We start from the raw sequence: 25,820 nt of genomic DNA, 5'->3' as shown, positions 1-25,820 counted from the left end.
CGCTTGACTAGGTTCATACAATAGGGATAGATGAAAACAACTATAAGGCATTCACGTTTATGAAAAAAACTAAAACTTTATTCTGGTTGTTGTTATTGTAGACAGAATTATCAGGTCTAGATGCAGTTTACTTCTTGGCCTTCTTGGCATCGGCCTTGGCGCCCTCCTCGCTCTCAGCTGCTTCCTTGGCTTTCTTAGCGCGAATGCCAACCAAACGAGCATCAGTACGTGCCTGTAAACAAAGACATTGTTGATAAGTAAACAATCAATCAAAATTATGATAAATAAAAATAGAAATAAATCATAGTTAGAACGCACCTTGCGCAGAGTAGCGAATGCCTTGAACTTCTTCTCGTCCTGTGTAACATCACGGAACTCAACAACAGTAGGCAGCTCCTTCTTAAGGGGCATAACTGGTCCTTGCAGCTGGGTAGCCAACTTGCATTCCTCAACAGTAGATTCGCCCTTGCGGATCTTCTTCTCATTGATGGGGAACAGAATCAGTTTGCTTCTGTATTCCTTCAGACGCTGAATGTTGCGCTGACGCGACTCCAGTGACTTGTTCTTGCGACGACGATCGACAGCAATGCCGATGGTCTTTGCGAATTTATAGCTCAAGCCAGCACCCTGTAATTAATCAAATTTATAAATTTAATATTTAAAAATAGCAAGTAGAGAATTATTGATTCACGTACCTTAAGCTCCTCAACGGTGAATCCGCGACCGGTACGCAACTTTGTGTGGTAGCGGATGGTGGGGCAACGCACGACTGGGCGCAGGGGACCGCTAGCGGGACGTGGGAAGACTGCCTTGGCCTTCTTGACACGGTTCTCGTGTCTGCGGATCTTGCGCGCCGGCTGGTTGAACCAGGTGCGCACATGACGCTGCCACCACTTGTGGTAATGCTGGTTTGGAATCATATTGTTACCCTTACCCATCTTGGCGGTTTAGATTAGCTGCAATAAACAATCGCAAAAATACACACACATAAATATATATAGATATTTGCATTATAACCCAATAACGACGAGTAACACCACGTGGCTGGCTTATTTTTTCATATTTTATCGACTATTTTAACATAATTTTCAACATATTGGATGTTAATTCATAGCCTAATTGGCGGTCCATCTTTGTATCTTTTAATCTCAAAATATTGTGTGTCAGTGTTTATTAAAATGTATTTATTTCTATGCGTTGTAAAATTCCACACACCTTTTGCTACCCAACAACGAATCAAAAAGAAAATCGCAACCAACTTCACGTCATGAATATACAGTAATAAAAATTTCCCTTACAAATTACCCTTGCTGTCGCACAAATTTCCCCAGCTATCGATTGGTGATGCAATCAGTGTTAGCAAAAATTCCATACAGTTTACATTTTACCGCTGCCGGACGTAAAATAAATGTCAACTGCGCAGCGATTATAATGTGTCTAACAATTAAAAATAGAAAAAATACAATTTGTGCGCATCTGTGACATACAATACAACCATTTGCCTTATCGATTGACTACTCTGTCGCGTGGCAACTCTGAACTGTACTTTCTGATACAGATAAAAAACTATTGACTATTGAACTGACTATCTATAATCGAGAAATTGCGCGCTTATTTTTTGTGGCATCGGTAATCAGATATCAATAAACAACCAAAATAAACTAAAAAATGAACGACGGAGTGGCTAGTTCGCCAATGGTTGTTGAAGCCAAATACGAAGATGTCTCGCAGCTCAATTTTTCCAAGCTGTACTCGCCCAAAATGAAAAGCGTCTATTGGCGCTACTTCGGCTTTCCATCGAACGATAATGACGAGGTAATTACCAAGCAGAATGTTGTGTGCATCAAATGCCACAAAGTGTTGACCAACCATGGCAATACAACCAATTTGCGTGCGCATTTGCAACATCGCCACAAGGACCTGTTCAAGGCCCTGTGTCAAGAGAACGATATCCAAGTTCCACCGCGCAAGACGCCGCGTAATCTTAATCATCCGCCGTTGTCCAAGCGCAATGTCTCCACGCGCCGTGTCAAATTGGAATACGTTAACAATCGCACTCATCATGAGAATGATGAAGATGAGGATATGGACGAGGCTGCCGCAGCCGCAGCTGCCATGCAGGCCGAAGACGATGCCGCTTCTCAGACAATGCTCTATGAGACGATGGTACCTTTAACCTATGACGATGCCGAGAATCTGGTTGAAGAGGAAGATCGCTCAATAAGCATCGAGCAGCGTGATCTTAAGTATGCGCGTAAGCGCAAAAGTACAGCTGCGTCCGGCACAATGCATTTTACGCGCGCAAATATCAAGCATGAAGAGGGCACTGGAGGCATGCAGGTGCGCAGCTATATTACCAATTTGCCGGAGGCTTTAGCTGATATTGTTGTGCATGACCTGCGCACCGTGGAGACATTGTATGACCAGGGCATTAGCGAGTTTATACGCCTGGCCATGGGCAATTTGCCATCGCTGCCCATGCCGCAGAAGATTGACGCTTTGATCACCGAGCAGCATGCATTGAAATTCGCTGAAATAGGCGATTTTACTCGCGACTTTACGGCCGAGAAGCCCTATTCGCTGGCCTTTGAGCAATGGATGAACGTGGAGCAGAGGCGATTCCTTAGCATCTATCATCACTATTTGAGTGATGAGACGCAGTGCGTCCGCAGCGTCATGTATGCTACCATAGAGTATACCGAGTACATCTCATTCGATGAAGTGCTTGCCGACTTCTATTTGCCCAATTGTACGCTGGCCATAGTCAGCTATGACGATGAGGATGATCTGTTGCAGAGCTATCTCAAAGAGAAAAGTAAGTAAAATCATATTCTTTATAAATTCCTATAAGTTGACTGAGATGTGCAGGGTATATACTATGTATATAAACACTCCAATTTAACAGACTTAGTTTGACTAGCAATAGTTCATCCAGTCTACAAGGCTACTTATCTTGATTCATTTAGTCAACATGGAAAGCAGTTACTAACTGCATTTATCTTATCCTCTATTAAATGTTTATTGAACCACCGTACAGATATACCCGTTGTGCTCTGCTATGTATCGGTGATTGACAAGTGTCTGCGCCATGTCTTTGAGCTGGAGGAGGTGGCCACAGCACTGGAGCAGGTTAAAGATATCATACAACGTCATTCGGCAGAGATTAGTTCCAAAGTGTCGGAGTTGCCGGCCTATAATGAGCACTTCCCGTGGACTCTGTATGAGCTGCTTAAGTTCTTTGCTGAGTCCATATCTTGGTCCGAAGATATGGATCAATTGGTCATCACAGCCAAAACTGTTACTGAAGCGCTCAGCGCTCTAGTGGTAAGCCCAGAAGACATTCAACTTTATACACAAAAATATAATAAAATATTGAATTTGTCTACTAGATTGCATTGGACACGTTGCGTGGCGAAGACATGCCACTGTGCAGCATGTTGTCACCCATTACTTCAAAGATATTGATCAAGAAACTGGGTATTGCAGAGCAGGATGAGCCTCTGATGATGAACATCAAACGTACGATTGCAAGTGTGTTGCAATCACAGATTATTGCAAATGATACGCTGACCAGCGCTGCGCTGCTTGATCCGCGTTTCCATCGGCTAACCACAATTGATAATCTTGACAGCTGTGTGCGTATGCTAACACAGAAGTACAATAAGGCGTTTGGCGGATCGATGGGCACAGATAGCCAGAGTGGAGATTCGACTGAGGTGGCACCCGCTGCAGCTGTAAGCAACACTCCAACAGTTACCATTAAAACTGAGCCAAATGTCAAGTCGGGCAGTAGCTCGACAGTCGCAGTTGCCGCTTCGCATAACGCGAAGAAATCAAGTAAGTTGACTAGTTGTAACATATGTAAGCAATTATTGAATTAATTTGAAATGGATTTTCTGTAGAATTGGAACTGCTGTTTGATGTTGCAGAGATACCAAGTCCTCCAAAGCGAGATGCCGATAGCACGGTGGAAACGGATCTCAAGCGTTATCGCAACGAGGTGATTGTGCAGCTGGACGAGTCGCCCTTTGAGTGGTGGAACAAGATGGGTCATATCTATGGAACGCTGCGTGATTTGGCTACACTATATCAGGGTGTACCTGGCGTTGTAAATCTAAACTTCAAAAAGGTGTTGCGCGAACAGATTTATGATTACAATAAGCGTTTTATGCTAACTGGCAGTCAGAATCAGATCGATGCGATACTGTTTTTGAATCGTAGCAGCAGCTTAAAGGACACAATATATGTTTAATAGATTTTAATGTTTTTAACTGTATGGGATATGCATATTTCTAACTCTGCAATTCTGTAATCTGTAATTAAATATACATACAATAATATCCACAAGGAAATTGAATTTGGAGCAAGAGGAAATGGCGGCCTATTAGTGTCGGAGGGAAATTATTACAGAAATATTACAGTATTCAAACAAAAAGTGGAAAATTACCAAATGCAACTCTGCATGTGTTAGTGTTGTAAATTATGCAAGTTTTTTGACATTTTACAGCACTTAACCATTTTTGGTAATGCCAGACAGTTAAAACTTGCCCCTTATCAAGTTATTGCCACTGAACACATAAAACAAAAAAGTTAACAAATAATTTTAATTTGCATATTGCAGCTTAGCCTTAATTGTTTTGTGTAGTGTGTGTGTTGTGTCTATTGTGAAACAGGCAACATCAACATGTGCGCTAAACGCTTGCTAACAGTGCGTGGGTGTAAGAGACGTTCCATGTAAAATTCAGATAGGGGACACTAATCGTACTGAACGAAGAAACCAACAGACAAACAATAACGGGGCGGCGGCAACAATAACAATAAAAACAACAACAACGAAGACGACGACTATTTCGCTGTTGCTGCTCGGCGGCTTTGTCTAGTGACGAAAGCAAAACTTGTAGCGTATCTTCAAACATACAAACAACAAAACCAATGTGCAGGATGTGCCGCATTGATATCCGTCGCTTTTGTGAAGAATGGCGTATCTGGATAAAGCCGCTCCTAATTGTCACCTATGCGATATTCGCGATAATTGTGGTGCCGCTGCTTATTGTAAATTCGGTGAAGGATGGCTTTAAGCAAAATGATCAGCTTATACTTATCGGAGGCCTCTTTGTACTCTCCGCCGTGCCAATTTCCATTTGGCATATCATACAACACGTCATCCATTTCACAAAGCCCATACTACAAAAGCATATAATACGCATACTGTGGATGGTGCCCATCTATGCGTTGAATGCGGTAAGTGGGTCAATGGAAGCGGTCGAAATCGAAACTTTTGATTACTCAAAATGTTTGAAATCGAATCTTAACCAATTATCGTTCTCGTTGAAGTATTTGATTGACTTAGATTGAATATGCTTACAGTGGCTGGGCTTGCTTTTTCCCAAGCATTCCATATACGTGGACTCGCTGCGTGAGTGCTATGAGGCGTACGTTATTTACAATTTCATGGTTTACTTGCTAAACTATTTGAATCTCGGCATGGACCTGGAGGCAACGATGGAATATAAGCCACAGGTGCCACACTTCTTTCCGCTCTGCTGCATGCGTCCCTGGGTTATGGGCAGAGAGTTCATCCACAATTGCAAGCACGGCATCATGCAGTACACTGTAGTGCGACCCATTACGACATTTATCTCAGTGTAAGTAAGATTACGGACATGTGCCACGTCTCAATTTGTTGTATTAGACATGACGAGCTTACTTTGGAATTTCACACAATCTTACAATAGATTAAAACTCATTGCGCCTTATGCTATGCTAATTTCAATTGGAATTCTGACAAACTGTTATAGCTGATCTCAAATTTAAAATTTAATTTACAATCGTTATTTAGTTAAAACAGACACTGAAGAACTAATTATTATGAGAAACTATGATCATTTACTGCCTGCATATTATTATTTAAATACTCTCTTACATATTCTTTGGTACAGCATTTGCGAATTATGTGGAGTTTATGGCGAAGGCGAGTTTTCAGCCAATGTGGCCTTTCCCTATATTGTGGTCATTAACAATATCTCACAGTTTGTGGCCATGTACTGTCTGGTGCTCTTCTATCGGGCCAACAAAGAGGACCTGAAGCCCATGAAACCAATACCGAAATTTTTGTGTATTAAGGCTGTTGTGTTCTTTTCGTTTTTGTAAGTACCAAAGCATTTTTAAATTAAGCTATATTTATACTAAAAGCTTACTTCTGTTTGCAGCCAAGGTGTGCTGCTCAATGCATTGGTATTTTACCAAATTATTGTCTTTGGTGACGTCGGTGAGGCTAATCTGGCCTCAACGCTTCAAGTAAGACTTTGGATGGAGTATCTAATTGCAATTCGATAAACTCTTTGTTTATTTTAGAACTTTCTCATATGCATAGAAATGTTTATTGCGGCTGTGGCGCACATTTATAGTTTTCCGCATCACCCATTCCATATTAATTCGCCACAGTATTGGAATAATCCGAATCACAGCTGGTGTCGAGCTTTTCTCTCCATGATGGACATCTCGGACATGCAGGAGGATGTGACGGAACATTTGGGCGTAGTTAGCAGCTCGATAAGTCGTCGTTTTCAGGGTCGCAGTACATATCAACCACTGGCGCGTGGTCCACGTCGTTCAAGTAGTGAGTCCGAGTACTTAATTGGCAAGCGGCAGGAGCAGACGATGCCAAGTGGCAGCTCCCCACAAGCAGGTAATAGTAATGCCACATATGGCGCCACAACGAGCCGGTTAATTCTGCCCGTCAATGTTGGGCAACTGGGCACCCTAAATGAACACCAAACTCATTCCCCATCTCGATTTCCCTTAGCAGGCGCCGATGTAGCTGGTGATATTAGCAATAGCAACAATTACCAACAACAACAACTTCACTTGCCGGGCGCCAACTTGAAACAGTCGACGCGTCAACGTGACACAAATCAACATCTGCGCGAACGAGATCAACAACATTTTCTTGGCGGTGTTGGGCCGCCACAAGCGGGTGGCAGCAGCTTTTTGCAGGCGCGTACTACTGCCTCGGCGGCAGCTCCGATACCCGAGTCCAACGATGATTATGCGCTCCTGCTGGGCGCGGGCAGATGACAACGTTATCAGCAACAGCACATCGATGTGCTCGAGGATGGGGATGATGTAGAAGTTAGTCAGAATTTGAATGCCTCTTCATTGAGCGCATCGCTGTCTGTTTCATTTGGTATGTCAAGCAGTTTAAAATTTAGCGCCACGTGCAGCAACCAAACTGCATCCGAGTGGTCCAACTCAACGGGCGGGGATGAAGACAACGATGACGATGACGACGACGACGATGACGATGACGACGATGACGATGACGATGATGAGGATGATGATGATGATGAAGATGGTGAAATAGTGAATGCCGAGAATGTCGAACAGATGCCTATTGTGGTTGTGGCATCCACGACGCGTCGTCGACGCGACAGAGAGTACATCACCTAGACCCAATTAATATTAACACAGAGATACTTGTGCTTTCTATATACCAATCTATCCGTTATTTCAATTATTCAATTATCATTTGGTCAATCGATTGGCAAGCCCAAATTCCTTTGTATATTAGGCTAAATACTCACATTAAGCTAACTCTTCTGGCAGCTCAATCAAATTGGGCGATTCAAAATTGCGTGGCCTTAGTTTCGAAAGCGAAAGCAACATCTAATTTAAAACCATAGCTGCAGACATATATAATCGACTTAGAAAGTGCAGACAATTCCATATAATCTTCATCATAAATATGTATTTCTATGTGCATTGGCGAACGAAGATTTTTATATACATATATCATAGATAAGGCTCGAACGTTTTTTACATTCAACTTCAAAATCATAGGAAAGTTAACTAAAATATATACATATATATGCGATTGCTGTGTGAGTGTCAGTAGCTTGTAATTTGATTAGGCTATTAATACCCTGTACTCGTATGTTGCATAGTAGATCAATTGATACATACCCTTAAAGCAAACGATTGTGAATGGAGTGACTGCCGGTCAGAAAAGGGCGTAACTTATAATTGAAAAACACATATTGTATATTTAATTAATGTAATTCTCAATAATATAATTATGCAAAAATTCTATTATTGTTGTATTTTTTCCGTTTTTATCATTTCTAATTGGCGTTTTCTTTTCTTTAAGCACTTTTACATCCACTGTGACACCATTATAATTTTCGTTTTTTTATAATTATGATAAATATGATATTTTAATTCTAATATTACTATAAACTCACAATAGCTCAGCATCTGCGCTAGAGTTAGTTATGCTTTATATTTTCATACTCTTACAATGCTTCATTGCCAAGTATTTTATACAAACTTTTTTCCCAATATTATATCCATTATATGTAAATTATATTTTTTTTTATAGATGCATAGCATCGATTAGCTGCTAGTATATTCAAGTTTGATGCCTTTTACCCATGACAATATTTAAAATATTATATTCAAACAGCCAGATATTGATAAATCTGAATCCTAAAGTAGATTTTTCTAAATTCAATTTTTCGATTACTCAAGGCTGAAATTTTTTTAAATGGAAATTTTTTTCCTACTGAAGCCCGAAATTGCTTCGAGCTTTTGCGCTGATTTCTAAAAATGCATTCCTTTCTATATATATATATAGCATATTGCGATATCTTCTCAGAGCCAACTCGTAGTCCGTTGGTAAACATTCTTTTCTATTTATCAAAACTCTTGCTAGCTGATAAAATGTAAATATCGTGATTCAGAGCACACGCTTTCGCATGATATGCATGTGTGTCTGAATTATTTATCAGCTTTTTAAAGTGCTTTTCGCTGATAGGCACGACACCTCCAATTAATTTAGCAAGTTCATCAAATCAGCGTCCACAGCCATGATAAAGATTTAAAGCGTTTTTTATTTTTATTTTTATTTTTTTGCAACATTTGATTATGTTTATTGTTTTAAGCATTTTTGTCTTTTCATAATACTTGAATTCTAAGATTAGAACAAATAGAAAAAGAAATAATAATAGAAAGAAAAACTATATTACCTGACGCATTAGTTTCTTTTTTGCAAAAGCAAACGGACGATTAACAAAATAGTGAATAAAACAGAACTGGTGACAAGGACAACGTTTTTTTAAGTACAGGCAGAAGAAGCATAATCAAAAATATATATTAAAATGGCATTACGAAAGATTTCGTATTAAAATCAAATTTGCCGTAAAACATAAAAGAAAAACATGAAACAAAATTCGTTAATCGAAACACAATTAAAATACAAACAATTTCAGTCCAGGGTTGATTCATGTTGTGAACGAATGGATAATATTATTAGGTATTATCATGTTTAAATGTATTTCCCGTAAATTTAAAACGCGTTCTCGAATTAAAGGCACACACCAATTGCTTTCGAATCAATACACGCATCAGCAACAATTGTTGTTGGTTTTAGTTGTTGTAGTTCTGCCTGCCGCCCAGTTCGAGAAGGTATCGGTCAGGATGATCCATCCAATCGGCGGCTGTTAATTTGACTGTACGTTGACGTTCCGCCTCCTTGATTTGCCACTTTTTAATATCCAATTGCACATCGCGTGATGATTTATCGCCGCAGCCCCAAACCTGTAAGAGAGTGTCGTTATTGTTGTTGGTACCAATTTGTTGTCTGAATTCATTTGTTTTGTTCTGTTTGGTAAAGGAGAATTTAGACTTCATTTGAATGTACACACACTTTCGCCTACTGTTAAGTCTGGCCTCGATTGAACTTAAATAAATTGACTTTGAAAATGATAAAGCGTCCAAGTTCGATGGCCTTGAATCTAGCAGCGGGTCGAAAGTGTTGTTTTTAAATGCTTAGACTGGCCGTTGATATATATATATTATATTATATTATACGCGATATACATGGGGACATGTCTATGAATTTTTTATACCATATATAAGTATATATACTATGTTGATAAAAGCTTATTGCACATATAAATATAGCAAGAAATATACAATATTAACAAATCAATGTATTTACCTCAATGGACATAAGGCCTGCAGCAATGCCCTTGCAGTCTACATTCTCGAAATGTTCATCAACCGATATGATGGGCTTGCGGGGATCAGCGCCCGCTCGCAAGCCCTTCGGATAGCCGCGAATGCTGGTGTTAAGGTACAAAATATTGGGCTTCTTCTCCAGTATCACAAATCTACAAACCAAAGTTGAACTTTTAACTTATTTGATCTGAGTAGATTTTCCTGGAGACTTACTTGGGCAACAACTGTATCACGCAGCTGCCTTCTGAACCGACAAACAAATGTGTCTCCTTCCACTCACTGGGCGCCGCAATGCAGTAAGTCTGTTTGTCTTTTGTGTGCAGCAGGACCAGCGTCGGGCCGCGATAGCCAAGAACGTGGTGCAAAAAACGATTGGCACCGACGCCATGTTCGTTGGAATCGTATAGCAGGGTCCAGTGTGATGGCATCATTGAAAGTTTATCCTTGAATATTTGCACAGCTGACGAAGCGCTGCTGTTGTTGCTGCTGTTCGGTGGCGTAATAGTACGCGGCTTGGAATACAGAGGCGGCAAGGCGCCTGCCAGTAGCCAGGCCTGTGAGAGTGGCATCAGCGACTCAATGTGCGTGCTTTGCCCACTGTGATCCGTGGCATCAGCGGACGCAAATGGATTACGTTGCTCAATCACCGGTGTTTGCAGCTCAATGCCGCACGATTGTGACTGCTGCTCTAGGCCACGATATGCCGTGGATAGCGTATGGACGCAGTATTTGTGCACCAGTAAAACAGGACGTATCAAATTCTGTTCAAACCATCGGCAAACGAAGCCCAAACTGAGGCTATCGTGACTGAAAAATATAGACTTTGTCACCGATTCAAAAGTCCTGTTGATGGCGCCACAAAGCACTGCGTTTCCAGAGTGCTGCATGGCAATCGTATAGCAGATGTGCAGCAGACGTGTGACGCCCACTTTATCTATGAAATCGGGGTTATCCTCCTGTGCGTACATCTTAATGTAGCTCTCCAGCACTTTTGTATCGTCCATTATTCCCAAAAATCGTTCGCATTGCTGTCGAAAGGCTACGACGCCCAGGTGCTTTGTTGTTGCCTTCGAGCTCACGTGCATTAATTGAAAGAGCCGATGGCCCAAGTCTGTATACCCAGGGAACACTTGAGACTGTGCATGTGTGTGTGTGTGCGTGTGCGTGCAATGAAATTTTGTCAAGTTGCTATAAAACTGTTATCAGATAATTAATTGTGCTTGCTCACCACAAAAACATCTGACACAATGCCATTAATGCCGTACTTGGCACTCGTCTGTTCCTTTAGTATTTCAGCCAGGCGCTCCACTGGCACCAGCTGTGTAAGGTGCTTCTCTGTCACATCGGCGCCTGATGCTGATCTGGTCATTGTTTGTGTTTGTGATTGCACCTTGAGACTGTTATTGCTGCCGTTGCCGCTGCTGTTGCTGTTGCTGACAACAACATCGCTGGCATTGTTGTTGCTGTTCGATGAGTGTATGCTAGATTTGTGATGATGATGGTTTTTATGTTTCCCACCATCCAGAGGAGGTTCACTGCCCTCGCCATCAGCCTTGGCACTCACATTATTGCCCATTTTAAAGTTGTGATTGTGTTGTGTTCGTGGGTCCAAACTTCGACGCAATTTAATTGCAAAAAAATTCCTCAATGTTAAAGGGGCAGAAAAAGGCCCAAAACGCAGGCTTGCTTTGAAACCAGCCCAACAGGTGCAGGGTAGATTTTTTGTTAACTACGCCACAATAAGAAACCAGTTATGAAACACACGAGCACATGCACATATCAAGTCTGTACTAATGAATCAGTTAAATATATTTACATAATTATATTTGCTAATCAAAAAATATAGAAAAAAACCCAAACAAATACAACCATCACCAGCTGGGTAATTTTGTTATCGATTATTAGCATAAACCATTTCAAATGCGCTCATCCCTAGAACTTTAAAAACAAATATTGCGTTGGTGCAAAAGTATACCTGCGTTTATATATTTAATATATATACATATATAAATATATATATCACTCTGTTAACCATGCAATACGCTCAAAACGAGACCACCGTCAGTAAATTTTGCTCTGAAGCACACCGTTTATAGACTTCCATTAATGTCTTTAGTTGCTCAGCTGAGCGAGCAGCTGTTCAGCAAAAATCAGCTGTAAAATTTTAGGGCATTATTCCGTTTCTGTTGAAAGTTCAACAAACTCATATTTGATTGCATTTGTATGTTTGATACTATAACTTATTTGTATCATTTTTAATTGCTTAACATATAAGTGGTATTAGCTCGAATTGAAAAAGGCAGAGTGTAAACAATGGTAGCTGCCGTAAAGAAGCTGCAGAAAAACACAAATTCTGATGAAGATGAGCCCACCAGACCTGCGCAAGTCCAAGGACCGGCTTCCTCTACGTTGCATGGCTCAAGTATATTGTTGGATGCCAACTCGACTAAGAGGAAAAGTGCGTTTTTACCATATCGCCCACAATCGACGGTCCTAACGAATCTGCAGCGTGGTAATACGGAAGCTACATTTTGCACTGTGGAGGTAACGCTGTCTTTTCATGAACGTGCTGGCCAAGGCGAAATCACTGAGGAACACGTAAAAGCTGAACTACTGCGACAAAAACATATTGATTTCAGGGACTCTCACGGATTCACACCCCTGCACTGGGCAGCGTCCTATGGCCAGTTAGTCTCTACGCAATTGCTTGTTGCAGCAGGCGCTAATGTAAATAGTCTGGCAACGGATATGGTTACGCCATTGCTGCTTGCAGCGGCTGGGGGACACAATGAGATCGTGCGCTTCCTACTCGATCGCGGAGCTGTGTCCACGCACATGGACATTGTAGGCAATACAGCACTTATGTATGCAGCAGCTGGCAACCACCCACACACTTGCAACGAGCTGCTGGCCAGAGATTTGGATTTTAGTGCTACCAATGAGAATGGCGAAACAGCATACGCTCTGGCCGTGGAGCACGGCTCGCATCTGTCCCAGGCTTTGCTGGAACAGTATATGACTGCCGTGCTGACGGCAGGAGCACTTGGCAACATTCAGTGAAATATACATACGAGATTCATGGACTATAATAGAGTTGTAAGAAATAAACGTAATTTAAGGTGAATTGTAAATTAGAACTCAAACATTTTATTTTTGCTCTTGCGCGTCTGCTGCTCTTTGCTTAAACTACTCTCTTGCGCCTGCAGCGTAGCGAGCTCTTGTTTCTGCACTTGGAGTTGCACATTCAATCGTTTCTGCAGCTGCGCATCTGTTGCATTACGTGCCAACGATTGCTGCACCTTGGCAATGTCTCGCTGTTTTCGGCGTATGTCATCGGCAATTCGCACCGTTTCCACATTGAGAGTTTTATTTGAGTGTTGCTGCAGAGTATTCGTCCTTGTTTTTTTGTTTGCATTCTCGGCCTGCTGGCTGCCCTGACTTAGCACACTAGTATTGAGGAAGGCAAACACATCTGTGCGTTTCGCCTCGCGCTCGTAGGCCTTTTCATTCGCTGCTTGCTGTCGACGTTGAGCGCGTTTTAATTTACGCTCTACACTGAAATAGTCCTTATCTCCGTTAGCTGCCTCACGTAGCTCCATGCAGGCGTCGAGCGAGCGACCCTGTGGCAGTATCTGTGCGCTTACTGGCGTAACAATACCCCGGCCATCCGAGCCAAGGCCTGTGCCGTGTATGTACCCCATGTTGGCCATCAGTTTGGAGCCTATGCCCTGAAGTTACAAAATAAGTTTAGTTATAGAAAACCATCTGAAATTCATTAAGAAACTTACACGCGTATACTGCTCCCAAGCGCCCAATCTCTCTGTGGGCTTGAATGTAAATAGGCTAAGCTCTACCATGCGTGCTTGGCGCGCTGCCTCGAAGTCGTCCATGTCGGATTCATTCCCTGCATCGCTTCCATCCGTTTCATTTGAATCTCCACTGTCGCTCGTGAGCTCATCATCTTCGTCAGTGATCAGAGGAAACAGTTCCTCAAATGGAAAGTCACGCTCACGCTCCTTGTGCTCCTGGCCATCCAGACGCACGCGACATTGCTGCTCCACAAAATTTACGCATAGCACCCGACCACGATGCCACAGTCGGTCCTGTAACTTAGCCAGAACTGGACAATTGCGTGCAAGTCTATGGAAATCTGGAGCATTGTAATCTTTGATGGATGCTCCTGGCACTAGAGCACCGTGCGAATAGCGACATCGCGCTTCGTCAAATCTACATTCGCCTTCTAAGTAGTAGTTGCATGGCAACATCTCGCGGTGAGTCGGGTTTGTGAAGAGTACGCGCAGTCGTACGTCTAAAATGCCATTTTTATCCACAATTAATTCATCATCTACTCCACATATGAGTGCATTGTGATAACTTAAGGCACCCCAGCTGTGTTCATGGGGCGCCGAGCACTTTTCACCCAGTAGACCATTATATTTCGTGCGTAGTTCTTCCAGTCGTTGCTGATCCTCACCTGGATCTGCTTGCTCGTGCTCCAAGTCAATTAGCTCATTTTGAAAACGTTGTAGTTCATTGTCTATATTATCAGTTGTTTCAGGTGTATTTGTGTTGTTGGTAACTTCAGTTTCACTGCTTCTGGTCAGAGCTAGGAGCTCCTCTAAATTTGTGCGCAAAGCTATTAATTCTTCACGTTGCTGCTCGTCGGAAGTCACAAGCAGCGCCTGCTCTACCACGAGCAACTGAAATTAAAAATAAGGTATTAACGCGTTTTATTATATTGAGCAAAACCGTACCTGGGCTTCGTACTCATCCATACCCTACAGCTGAAGCATTTTTGTTTATAAAATGCTAAAAAAAACTTGTTTTGCCAGTTCAAAGGAACCGGCGACATACTTAAAGCTAGTATGCTGCTCAAGTAGCGCCCAGAATAATTTTTAAAATCAAAAACATTCCATAAGCTAAACCGATTGCTTATCAATAGAGTATATTTTTATGTATTATTATGAAAGTAATTACACAAAAATATTACTGTTAAATGAGGAACAGAATAGTTTTATTCATGGCAAAACGATTGTTTTGCTCACCAAGCTGACAACAAAACAGTGCTGGAAAACGTTCGAGGCGTGTTGCACAATTTATCAAAGCATGTCAGTGGGCGCCACATGCCTTGTGTTTATTTACTTTTAGTGCAGTTGAAAAAGGTCATATAATATGGCTTCGCTTTTTATGCTGGACACAGCTGGGCATATAATGCTTGCACCGCGACTTTTTCTGACAAGCACACACCTGTTGCAGAGATACACCTGCAAAATAAGTGCAGCAGTCGAGCCGGCTGTCCTTGCCGATTTGGAACAAGCGGTGATAAAGCCTAGGAAACATCCCGGCATTATAAAACCCAATTTTATCGAGCTTCCCAAACAGTTGAGCGACACGTTAAAACGCATTGTGGGCGATCATCCTGTGAGAAAAGTGCTGCGTGACAGTGAGCTGCTCAATCGTTATATAAAAGCTCGCCATCCGCCACCAACTCCGTTAGAAATTGAAAATAAGAAGCGATTGATTGTAGAAGAGATCAATTCCAAGATGCCATTGGAACGTTTAGCCACGCTCAGCGAGGAAGAGGCAGCGCGTTGGAAACGGAAACGTGAACTAGAGATTAATAAGCGTTTGGGTCAGCGCACTTACGCTTGGAAACGGTTGGAATACGGTGCATACGAATCTATTGTATATGCCGTGGGCAGAGCTGCCCAGGAGTATGCGGTAATGAAACGCGTGCTCACAGAAATTCAATTGCGCGATGAACAGTTTAAGCCGCGCAGCTACATTGACTTTGGCTCTGGCATTGGCACCGGTATGTGGGCGGCAAGTGAACTCTGGTCCGACAGTATCTTTGAGTATTATAATGTGGACCGATCACGAGATATGAACGAACTATCGGAGCTAATCCTGCAGCAAGGTCAAGAGAATAAACAAATTACGTTGCGCAACGTATTCTACAGACAATTTTTGCCGGCCATCGATACAAAATATGATTTGGTTATTATTTCACATACATTATTCGAGTTGGAAGACAAGCAGCAGCGGAAAGAGATTTTATTAAATCTGTGGCGCAAATGCGATGGCTACATGGTAATCGTGGAGGAGGGCACACGTCGAGGCTGTGAGCTAGTAAACGAATCTAGACAGTTTCTACTCCGTGCTGATGAAGAACATGCGGGACAAACGCTGGCGCCAGTGAGTACCATACAAAATCTTGTAAAAGGAGAGTTAAAAAATTATATTTTTCAGTGCCCGCACGATCTGCGATGTCCACGTCTTCAGGATTTGGCAGATCGGACGCCATGCAACTTTGAAATTGCTTATACGCCACTGCGTGTAAGCAGCGATTCAGCAGTTGATCGTCGAACTTCGACGTATAGTTATGCTATTTTGAAGAAGGGTTCCATAGCAGATGCCACTCGGCAATGGCCACGCATTGTGCGACCCACTTTGGTGCGTTCGAAGCATTCGATTTGTCGCGTTTGCACGGAATCTGGAAATTTGCAGGAAGTCATCTTCACGGCATCAAAGCACGGCAAGTAAGTAGAGAAATCTGTTCCAATTACAATTCGCACATTAAATTATATCCGCTTCAGAGCCGCCTACAGTTGTGCGCGAGTCAGTCGCTGGGGTGACCGCCTGCCAATGGCTCTGGGTACGCCGCAAACTAAGCAAAACAAAGCCGACTCGGAGCCAGCGGAATAATCTGAACTGGCGTAGCTCACAATATTGTTACAGCATTTTGTTAACGATACCCCCGCTCACTAATCGATTAGCTTTAAATATAAAGCAAACAATTTGTTGGTTTAATTAAATACAAACAAATCGTTGCGCAGCGTAAATTTTGTTAATTATTTCGATGCATTAAAATGGCATTTCCTTGATAGTAAATCAAACAGCTAGCGCACCCTCAACATTTAGCATTTAATAGCAAGAACACAAAGAGCTGAAAAAAGTAGAGCGATACAAAGCGGAGCACCAGAGCCAATAAGCTAAACAGTTGGATTAAATAGTTTTCTATAAGATATACGAACGAGTATATAAGCTTTGTGTCTCGCCAATGGTCAGCACTGAAAACACGCCCATTGCTTATGTTCCACTGAAGTTGTGGATGGGTGTTTGGATTTTATTACAGCAAACGGCAAAATGTATAGATTACATATGTGTGGAAAGAAATAAAATTATAACACTCGTGTTTACTATCAGTTTTATGATCAAAGCCTTATCTAATTTACAATTTCACAAGGTTGTAATACTCATTTTCAAATAAGCTTAACAGATATTCCTAATAAACAGTTTAATTGCAACAAACTTCTATTCATATGCATATATGTATATACATATATACAAATTTATATATATACACAACACTAAAAAAAAAGCAAACATAAATGTATTTTTAGAAAGAAAGTTTTCAGAGAAGGAGACGGGGAGATGAGAGATAAATAATAAATTATATAAATTGGTTGATATAAGTTCGTTTAATATATATGTAATAAAATATAAAATAATAAAATTAGTCTTATAGTATAGTAAAGATTACAAATTATTTTCAAAAATAATTTTACAGATGCGCGTCTTATCGAGACGATCATAATTTTTAAGTTAAAAAGAAAGTAAAAAGAACAATATTCAAATTCGACAGTATATTTATAATGAGGTACACACATTCATATAATTATGAAAATTATATTGCTATTCAAAAACTTTGATAAAAGTCTGAATTAGTATGAAGATTTTGATGATGATGAATATATTGAGAGTGATGATTGTATTTATGGTAATAAGTGTGACGAGTTGACAAATAATGATAATGGGAATGATGAGCTTGATGGCTATGATCCTGTGGATATTAATGATGATGAAGATGGTGATGGTGGTGATGAGGAAGGTAACGATGTTGGTGTTAATGATGATGATGAAGACGACAATTATGATGGAAAGGATAATGACGATTATTATATATAAATATTATATATAAATATTATATTAAACATTCTATAAATATTAAACATATTATTTATTGTTGAGAATAAAATTGCATTTAATATATACCAGTAATGGATGAGAATATATTCGTTTCTAGACTTATATAGAAAGATGTATATGATGGACAAACAGATGAACCGAATTTGATCTTCATTATAAGCTGAATATATATATAAATATAAAGTACGACATTGCGTTAGAACTATAATCAAACTTGATTTTTTCTTGAGCAGATTCCAAAAACTGAAACTCAAATATTGAAAATTTTACTATGAACAAAACCAAATTTTTATGAAATATAAGATATTTAAGTAAAATATGGAAAGCTTTGGTCATTACTTCATAGCTTTCAAGTTATTTTGGTAGCTGACAGTTTCTGCGATGAGTTAATGTAGCAGCTAATGTTAGTGAAAATATTTGAATTGATTTTTATTTTTTTACTATATTAAAAAACTGAACATCAAAGATTCAGATGTGGATATTAGACTCAAACCGATCTTCATTGTAAGTAAAGGATTTAAACTAAAGGCCGAAATAATAAAACATATTATTTATAGTTGTCAGCCCTGTATTGGAAAATCCTTCAAAATTCAATTAACAAAACTAGCTGCCAAGAGTTTAAATGTTTGTGTATGCATATATATATATAAGTATATGTAATATGCTTTTAAGGATTGGTCCTATAACAAGGTGTGCTATAGAGCAATGGACTGTGGGTACATAAGAGTGGCATATTGGTAAATGGAAAATATCTAAGGGGTTTGAAAACGATTCCCTTTGGTGTATTTTCAAGATATAACATTATTATTATGATTATGTAACAATTACTTAAAATACAAATAATGATAATGGGAATGATGAGCTTGATGGCTATGATCCTGTGGATATTAATGATGATGAAGATGGTGATGGTGGTGATGAGGAAGGTAACGATGTTGGTGTTAATGATGATGATGAAGACGACAATTATGATGGAAAGGATAATGACGATTATTATATATAAATATTATATATAAATATTATATTAAACATTCTATAAATATTAAACATATTATTTATTGTTGAGAATAAAATTGCATTTAATATATACCAGTAATGGATGAGAATATATTCGTTTCTAGACTTATATAGAAAGATGTATATGATGGACAAACAGATGAACCGAATTTGATCTTCATTATAAGCTGAATATATATATAAATATAAAGTACGACATTGCGTTAGAACTATAATCAAACTTGATTTTTTCTTGAGCAGATTCCAAAAACTGAAACTCAAATATTGAAAATTTTACTATGAACAAAACCAAATTTTTATGAAATATAAGATATTTAAGTAAAATATGGAAAGCTTTGGTCATTACTTCATAGCTTTCAAGTTATTTTGGTAGCTGACAGTTTCTGCGATGAGTTAATGTAGCAGCTAATGTTAGTGAAAATATTTGAATTGATTTTTATTTTTTTACTATATTAAAAAACTGAACATCAAAGATTCAGATGTGGATATTAGACTCAAACCGATCTTCATTGTAAGTAAAGGATTTAAACTAAAGGCCGAAATAATAAAACATATTATTTATAGTTGTCAGCCCTGTATTGGAAAATCCTTCAAAATTCAATTAACAAAACTAGCTGCCAAGAGTTTAAATGTTTGTGTATGTGCGTACGATTCGGGTGGCATCAATGCCAATCCCAGTTAACAGCGGCAGCGAGCCGTACACATTGCCAGACTGACATTTGGCTATGTGTTAATGTGAAACGCGCCCTTTTGGTGACCGCGGATCATCCCTGCGTCGAGTCGTGCTCCTTGCGTGGCCATTTGGCATAACGCTGCGTGCTGGCCAAAGGGCAACTGGTGGGGCGCGAAAACTAACACGTCTCTTCTCCTCACTTATCCATGGGTGTGCCAGCATATATATATATAAGTATATGTAATATGCTTTTAAGGATTGGTCCTATAACAAGGTGTGCTATAGAGCAATGGACTGTGGGTACATAAGAGTGGCATATTGGTAAATGGAAAATATCTAAGGGGTTTGAAAACGATTCCCTTTGGTGTATTTTCAAGATATAACATTATTATTATGATTATGTAACAATTACTTAAAATACAATATTCGTAACACTTCTGGTTAAAGTTTGTACTCTTAGTATAATATGTTGAGCTGGTGCTGAAAATATTAAAACATAGTTGTAAATAGTTCAATATGAAAGAAGCTAATTTTTATGAGTCCAAAGTATACCCAAAAATTTTATTTATGCATATGACTCAAGTACAATCAATCATAATAATATATCATTAATTACATTAAATTATTTAACATCTTTTTTTTTAAATTGATTTAATTTAATTTAATTTGATTTGTACTAAAATAAATCAGAGTTCTCTCTAAACAATATTTCGTACAAGCCTAGAGCTTGGAGGCTTTTTATAAAAATATTTATTTGTATATTTAATGTAATATATAAATATTAAATAAAATTAAAAAAAAAATTAAAATTAAGCTTCTACCATTTTTGGCTTGGCAGCTGTGAGCAAAGAGACTTAAAATTTGATGCAACTATAGAAATATATTAAAAAAAAATTTTCAAATGAAAAAAAAATAAAGTAAAGTAATTCTTTTATTACAATATAGCTTTATCCTTTTGGGGATAACCATTAAAATTAAAAATGTTAAAAGGTGTGTAACAGTCAGAAGGAAGCATGTCAGAGCTCATCTCTTGATCAGGAAGACTAACTGTGGGTATCTAGCCATATCCGTTAGCTCGACCGTGGAACTTCCAAGAACTTGAAATTCCTTATATATTTCTTACTATAGCTTAAGTAGTTGACTTAATGATATCATCTTAAGACCTCCAACCTCAACCGATCGAACTTAATCTTATGTCGCTGGAGCTAAAGAATCTATACTTTAGATTTGGATCTGAACGAGGTTCAGGGTAGTCTTTCACTTCCGACTAGAGATATATTAATTAATTAATTTTAAATAAGTAAAGATTGATTCTTTACATGTTTAATTTTAAGAAATGACATTAGAGTAGATTATACATAAATAAAAATAAAACTTGGATATATATTAGTTTGTTTTTGATTATTATATTACGAATAAACAAAACTTAAAATTTATCAATACAATTTTGCTTATGTGAAAAAATGCAATTTCAAACTGTTGCTCATTGTATAAAATTATGATTATAATATAGAATAATTTTTATAATTTCCAGAATAGTTTATATATATTAATTTCTTATATTCAAGGACTTTTATATCACGTGCCAGGGTTTTAAAATGATTCTAGAAACTTATGCGACTTTTATTACGATGTCTTTATCAATTATTGCTCAAGTTTTCAAGTATTTGTTAGTTCTTAGCACACAAATAAATATATTATATAAATATATATCGTTATTAATGTAGTTCAATATTTATTAAGGAAGCTAATGCGAATTAGCATCATATGATACCTTCCAACTGCATTTGGCACATAAATTTAATTAAGGAATGCATTTGACAAGTCATTAACCCATTTAGTTAAATACATACAAAATTGATATGACAGGATATATAAATATATATATATATATATATATATATATATATATGTATATATATGGCTGTCCAATGATAAACGTTTACATTATATGCTAACCCAGGCACAAAGACACCCCCGCCCTATGGGAACTGAGTGAGCAACACACACACATACAGAAGCGCGTCATGTGGCGCCCCTGAGCCACGGACGTTGCTGGCTTAATGCTCTAATGTGTATATGTCTGTATATACATAGTTATACGCATACCGACTAGGTGGGGTCAGCTCATTAAAAAGGCGCGTTCGCTGGTGTCAGCTGTCGCTCTGTCTCTATCTGGCTATTTGTACTAGTAAGTTGCGTCCCACAACAACAACAACAACATTGAGTGAATTGGTGGCGTTTAGAAAGCATGCGCCGCTGTTGCAACATTCGTTTGACCCACCCAATCAGTCAGTCAGCCAACCAAGCGGCCAGCCGGCATTGTTGTTCCTTTTGTTCCGAGTCTAATTCTAATGTCGACTCCCCTGGACAAAAAAAGTTAAAAGTAAAAAACGGCAGCAAAGTTCTCATACAGTATATAGTCGGTCGGACGAGCAGTTAGTTAGTTAGTCGAGCAAATGGCATTCCGGGAGGCTACCTAGCGGCTGTTGGTGCGGTCTGTGCATCAGTCGAGGCTCGAGCGTTGCCAGGAACAGTTGGAATATTCATGTAGCAAAAGTCGACTAAGTGTTACTCTATCTGTTGTTGATTCCATTGGTGAGCTATCCTTTTAGCCGGCATCTTTCATTCGCGCCTGTATCTTGCTGAACCGTTACAATTGTCACCTCCAAATCCGGTTGAGCAAAATTTCAGGTGTGTGAGAAATTTGCAGCGATCTCTTCAAAGCATACAAAGTGTTCCCTATAAACTCATCTAAAACGATGCAATTGGAAATAGTAAAATGTTGTTAACAGGTAAATAGAATATAACTATTACATTTGGAGAGTGTTTGGATCTCTGGAAATGGTGAGAGTTTTACAGTTTTTATATATAGAGGTGGATCAGGCCATCTTTAAGGCAAAATATGCTAATAAAAATAAGTTATCCTTAGAGGTTATAATTTTGAGAACTCAATTTGAAGACGTCTTTAAAAGTTCTTTCAACTTATCGTTTTTAACTACCAATAACATTTTCTATTGCTGTTAGAATTTGATGCTTGCTCCTTAGCTCTGAAATGGTTGAATTCCCATTGTGCTCAAAAATCATTTTAAACTAATTAATTGATAATTTGATTTTTTGAAGCAAAGCTCATGAGCCATAAACAAAGACATTCTATATAATATATTCAAGCTCTATATTATATTAGATTTATAAAGTAGACAAAGGAAACGCAATTTTTTGTCAATGCCAATAAAAAATATATATAAATATATACTTTTAGTAAAATAATATATAAAATAAAATAGCAGGAAAAGTATATTATTTAAATTTTGGGATTCCCCTTGCTTTTTCGTTCTTATGTGAATTTACTATTACCCCATCAAAAGTCAGGTCGGGGTATCAGAGGGTTAACGATTAACACTTGTCGAAATACTTATGCCAGCACATGAATTTTATATTAATTTATCTATATTAGGTATTTTAAATTTAAATTCAAAGATTTATTTTTATGTATGTATAAGAAAAATCTAAAATAATAATAAAATAAATAATAAAATAATAATAAATGCATCTCAATAAATTTAGCTAAAAGTTTGTTAAATTCAATTCCATATTTCTTGTTAAAAAACTTTGATAATTAGTATATATATATATGTATACTATATATGTATACTATACCATAAACTAAAAAAAATCATTTAAAATTTTATTTGAAAACAAAAGTGAAACTTATAAGATAAGCAACGCCTACAATAGTGGGATGATTCCTGCAAAGCTCATAACGCATCAGCTGATGCGTATCAGTTGATCAAAAAATGCTGTAAAATTAATAATAATGTATAGAGAAAGCATTAAATGTGATTGATCATTCATTATGCTGTCAACTTGATGATAAGCCCCAGACGGCTTGGACACAAATAAGTAAATATATATACATATATACATATACATATGTATATATATATACAAATATGTCTCCGAAAATTTCATTCATTTGATTCCATTCATAGCTGATATATATTTATTATATATTGAATGAAAATGAATGTTGTTTAAGATGGTCGAAATCTGCATTTTAAAAGAAATTTAACTATAAAAATTTATGTTTCAAATATATTTTATATGATGTAATATATATCTTATATTTCATCATATATATTTACATACATACATAAGTCCCTACAAATGAATTATTGCTAAATTGCGCTTTAATCAAATAATTAATTAAAAATATAAAAAAATTTAAAAAAATTTTTAAAAATGTCATTCATTTATATATTTGATGTTAAGTGTTACAAGTTCTGTTGCAAATATTGAACAAATTTGTAAAGATTTGAAATTCATATAAATATTTTTAAAATATTTGAACTATTAATTAATTAGAATTAGTTAATAATTGGGAGCTGAGACTGCATATATTATATATATAATTCCTAATCGATTGTTTTTATTATTCTATATTTCGTTTCTCAAATCACGCCATCAACATGAATGGGTAATAAAATGGGCACACGTTTCGCATCCGACCAGAAACATGTTGAGGCGATGTCGTAATTGTTCTATGGAAACAGCCCAAGACAAATTACTAATCCCGAGTTATCAGCTTCAGAATGAACGACAAACACACAAACAAATAGGGGAAACAATAAGCGATATAGTCTATATCGCTCTCAATAGAACACCCACAACTCAAGCTGACGTCGAGTTCGACGTCGACTTTGACTGCCAGTTCGACTGAGATCATAAAAATGCTGCAAACATTTGGACTTTGCCATTAGACGACGCGTCGCAGCGAATCTCTCCGATAAGTAACTGACATGTATATTATAACTTGCTTTCACGTTCATTTATTATGGCGCTCAGGCCACAAAGAGCTCCAAGTATTTGCCAAGAATTCGCTGTTCATTTCGTGATATTCATTGTCGCATGTTCTAATCTTATCATTTTATGTGCAATTCGTGTTTTCGATGATATCGAACCTCTTATGTAAATTTCATTTTCCTTTCTGTTCATCAATTAATACATCAAATATCCAAAGTCTACTCTCATCAGCTCACGATCTGCTAATCAGCGCTACAGACTCGCGGGAACCAGCCTGTTCAAGCCATTTAATTATAATTACAATTGTAGCTTATTTATTTTTATACTATTTCGCGATGGGAGGAGAGTATATTAGCTTTCTGCAGTGTGTCCTTTAAATTTTATGTGTGTGTATCGTGCCTCACCTGATATAGTATTAAGACTGAAAGCGTGTTAAAAAAGATTTAATAAGTGACCTCTATAGATGAATAATAACTTACATATATATATAGACATATCTTTTATTATTTTGGAGGTGGGATTGACTAGTTTGGCAACTCATAAACCTATACATTTTATGAACTATCTAAGTGGAAAACCAAATAACCTAACAGCCACAGTTATTGCCTGTGAACGAGTATTATGCAGTTGGTTGCGACTGACTGCAGCGTTGATTTGCTTTTATTCAATTGGAAAACTATAATACATTCGTTTCAATTGGGGTTTGTTCAGTCTCGATGCACAGTCAAACTAATTACGGTTCAAAGTCTGAAAAGGAACACACATATATATATATATATATATATATATATATATATATATAAATTTCTAGTCCAACAATTACGATAATAACTAAATAAGCACACAACTTTTATTTGCCTTAAGATGAGTCAACTCCTGAATTCTCAATGATTGAGATTTGCTAATTTTTTGATAGTGAAAGTAACACAAGATACTACTAATATATAGACATACTTATATATATAGATTTTCATTGTGAAGTACTATAAGCTCTTATTGATAAGCGAATTACTGTTATTCCGATAAGATATATATTTTTAAACAAAACTAAGCCAACCGAACCCAACCCAACCCTTTTTTCTAGCTTCACTTTGAGACTAGCTTAGAACTTAGAAACTGCGAATAAAATCTTAAAACTTACTTGAAATTTTTCCATTCCAAGTTAGATTCTAGCAAATGTATAATTACACAAGTAAGTATTGAAGTGAACTTTGCAATATATTATTTGATTGGCAAGCATTATACTATCAATAATATATGGGAATCTAAAAATTCAGAGGTAGTCTACTGATATGACAACTATTTCATAGCTTCCTGTTGA

The 25,820-nt window shown here is 37.9% G+C and overlaps 7 protein-coding genes across 7 annotated transcripts; 4 read left to right on the top strand and 3 right to left on the bottom strand.

Moving 5' to 3' along the window:
* Positions 1-50: 50 nt before the first annotated feature.
* On the bottom strand, positions 51-1,302 carry LOC111603939 (60S ribosomal protein L13). Its single transcript, XM_023321768.2, has 4 exons — positions 1,216-1,302; positions 696-956; positions 319-627; positions 51-232 (listed from the first exon to the last, which is right to left on the bottom strand). Exons 2-4 carry the CDS (start codon positions 936-938, stop codon positions 128-130), a joined length of 657 nt encoding a protein of 218 aa, XP_023177536.1. The 5' UTR covers positions 939-956; positions 1,216-1,302; the 3' UTR covers positions 51-127.
* Positions 1,303-1,381: 79 nt separating this feature from the next.
* Positions 1,382-4,364, top strand: LOC111603938. Its single transcript, XM_023321767.2, has 4 exons — positions 1,382-2,815; positions 3,038-3,324; positions 3,390-3,837; positions 3,903-4,364. Exons 1-4 carry the CDS (start codon positions 1,669-1,671, stop codon positions 4,250-4,252), a joined length of 2,232 nt encoding a protein of 743 aa, XP_023177535.2. The 5' UTR covers positions 1,382-1,668; the 3' UTR covers positions 4,253-4,364.
* A 174-nt stretch (positions 4,365-4,538) lies between these two features.
* On the top strand, positions 4,539-7,093 carry LOC111603876 (transmembrane protein 184C). Its single transcript, XM_023321687.2, has 6 exons — positions 4,539-5,241; positions 5,368-5,645; positions 5,940-6,146; positions 6,210-6,297; positions 6,355-6,688; positions 6,806-7,093. Exons 1-6 carry the CDS (start codon positions 4,933-4,935, stop codon positions 7,075-7,077), a joined length of 1,488 nt encoding a protein of 495 aa, XP_023177455.1. The 5' UTR covers positions 4,539-4,932; the 3' UTR covers positions 7,078-7,093.
* A 2,103-nt stretch (positions 7,094-9,196) lies between these two features.
* LOC111603865 lies at positions 9,197-11,822 on the bottom strand. The gene is made up of 4 exons (XM_023321673.2): positions 11,246-11,822; positions 10,231-11,153; positions 9,998-10,169; positions 9,197-9,594 (listed from the first exon to the last, which is right to left on the bottom strand). Exons 1-4 carry the CDS (start codon positions 11,591-11,593, stop codon positions 9,424-9,426), a joined length of 1,614 nt encoding a protein of 537 aa, XP_023177441.2. The 5' UTR covers positions 11,594-11,822; the 3' UTR covers positions 9,197-9,423.
* A 339-nt stretch (positions 11,823-12,161) lies between these two features.
* On the top strand, positions 12,162-13,137 carry LOC111603883 (DNA-binding protein RFXANK). The gene has a single exon (XM_023321699.2). The coding sequence runs from the start codon at positions 12,331-12,333 to the stop codon at positions 13,075-13,077; it is 747 nt and encodes a 248-aa protein (XP_023177467.2). The 5' UTR covers positions 12,162-12,330; the 3' UTR covers positions 13,078-13,137.
* LOC111603882 (zinc finger CCCH-type with G patch domain-containing protein) lies at positions 13,131-14,854 on the bottom strand. Its single transcript, XM_023321698.2, has 3 exons — positions 14,772-14,854; positions 13,806-14,717; positions 13,131-13,745 (listed from the first exon to the last, which is right to left on the bottom strand). Exons 1-3 carry the CDS (start codon positions 14,790-14,792, stop codon positions 13,149-13,151), a joined length of 1,530 nt encoding a protein of 509 aa, XP_023177466.1. The 5' UTR covers positions 14,793-14,854; the 3' UTR covers positions 13,131-13,148.
* A 250-nt stretch (positions 14,855-15,104) lies between these two features.
* On the top strand, positions 15,105-17,141 carry LOC111603929 (methyltransferase-like protein 17, mitochondrial). Its single transcript, XM_023321756.2, has 3 exons — positions 15,105-16,212; positions 16,267-16,556; positions 16,614-17,141. Exons 1-3 carry the CDS (start codon positions 15,190-15,192, stop codon positions 16,720-16,722), a joined length of 1,422 nt encoding a protein of 473 aa, XP_023177524.2. The 5' UTR covers positions 15,105-15,189; the 3' UTR covers positions 16,723-17,141.
* Positions 17,142-25,820: the final 8,679 nt, after the last annotated feature.

The sequence above is a fragment of the Drosophila hydei genome, unplaced genomic scaffold (genome assembly GCF_003285905.1).
Source record: "Drosophila hydei strain 15085-1641.00,03,60 unplaced genomic scaffold, DhydRS2 tig00000149-arrow-pilon, whole genome shotgun sequence".
Lineage (NCBI taxonomy): Eukaryota > Metazoa > Arthropoda > Insecta > Diptera > Drosophilidae > Drosophila > Drosophila hydei.
The sequence above is the reverse complement of the archived record's forward strand: the minus strand, read 5'-3'. Positions and strand labels throughout refer to the sequence as shown.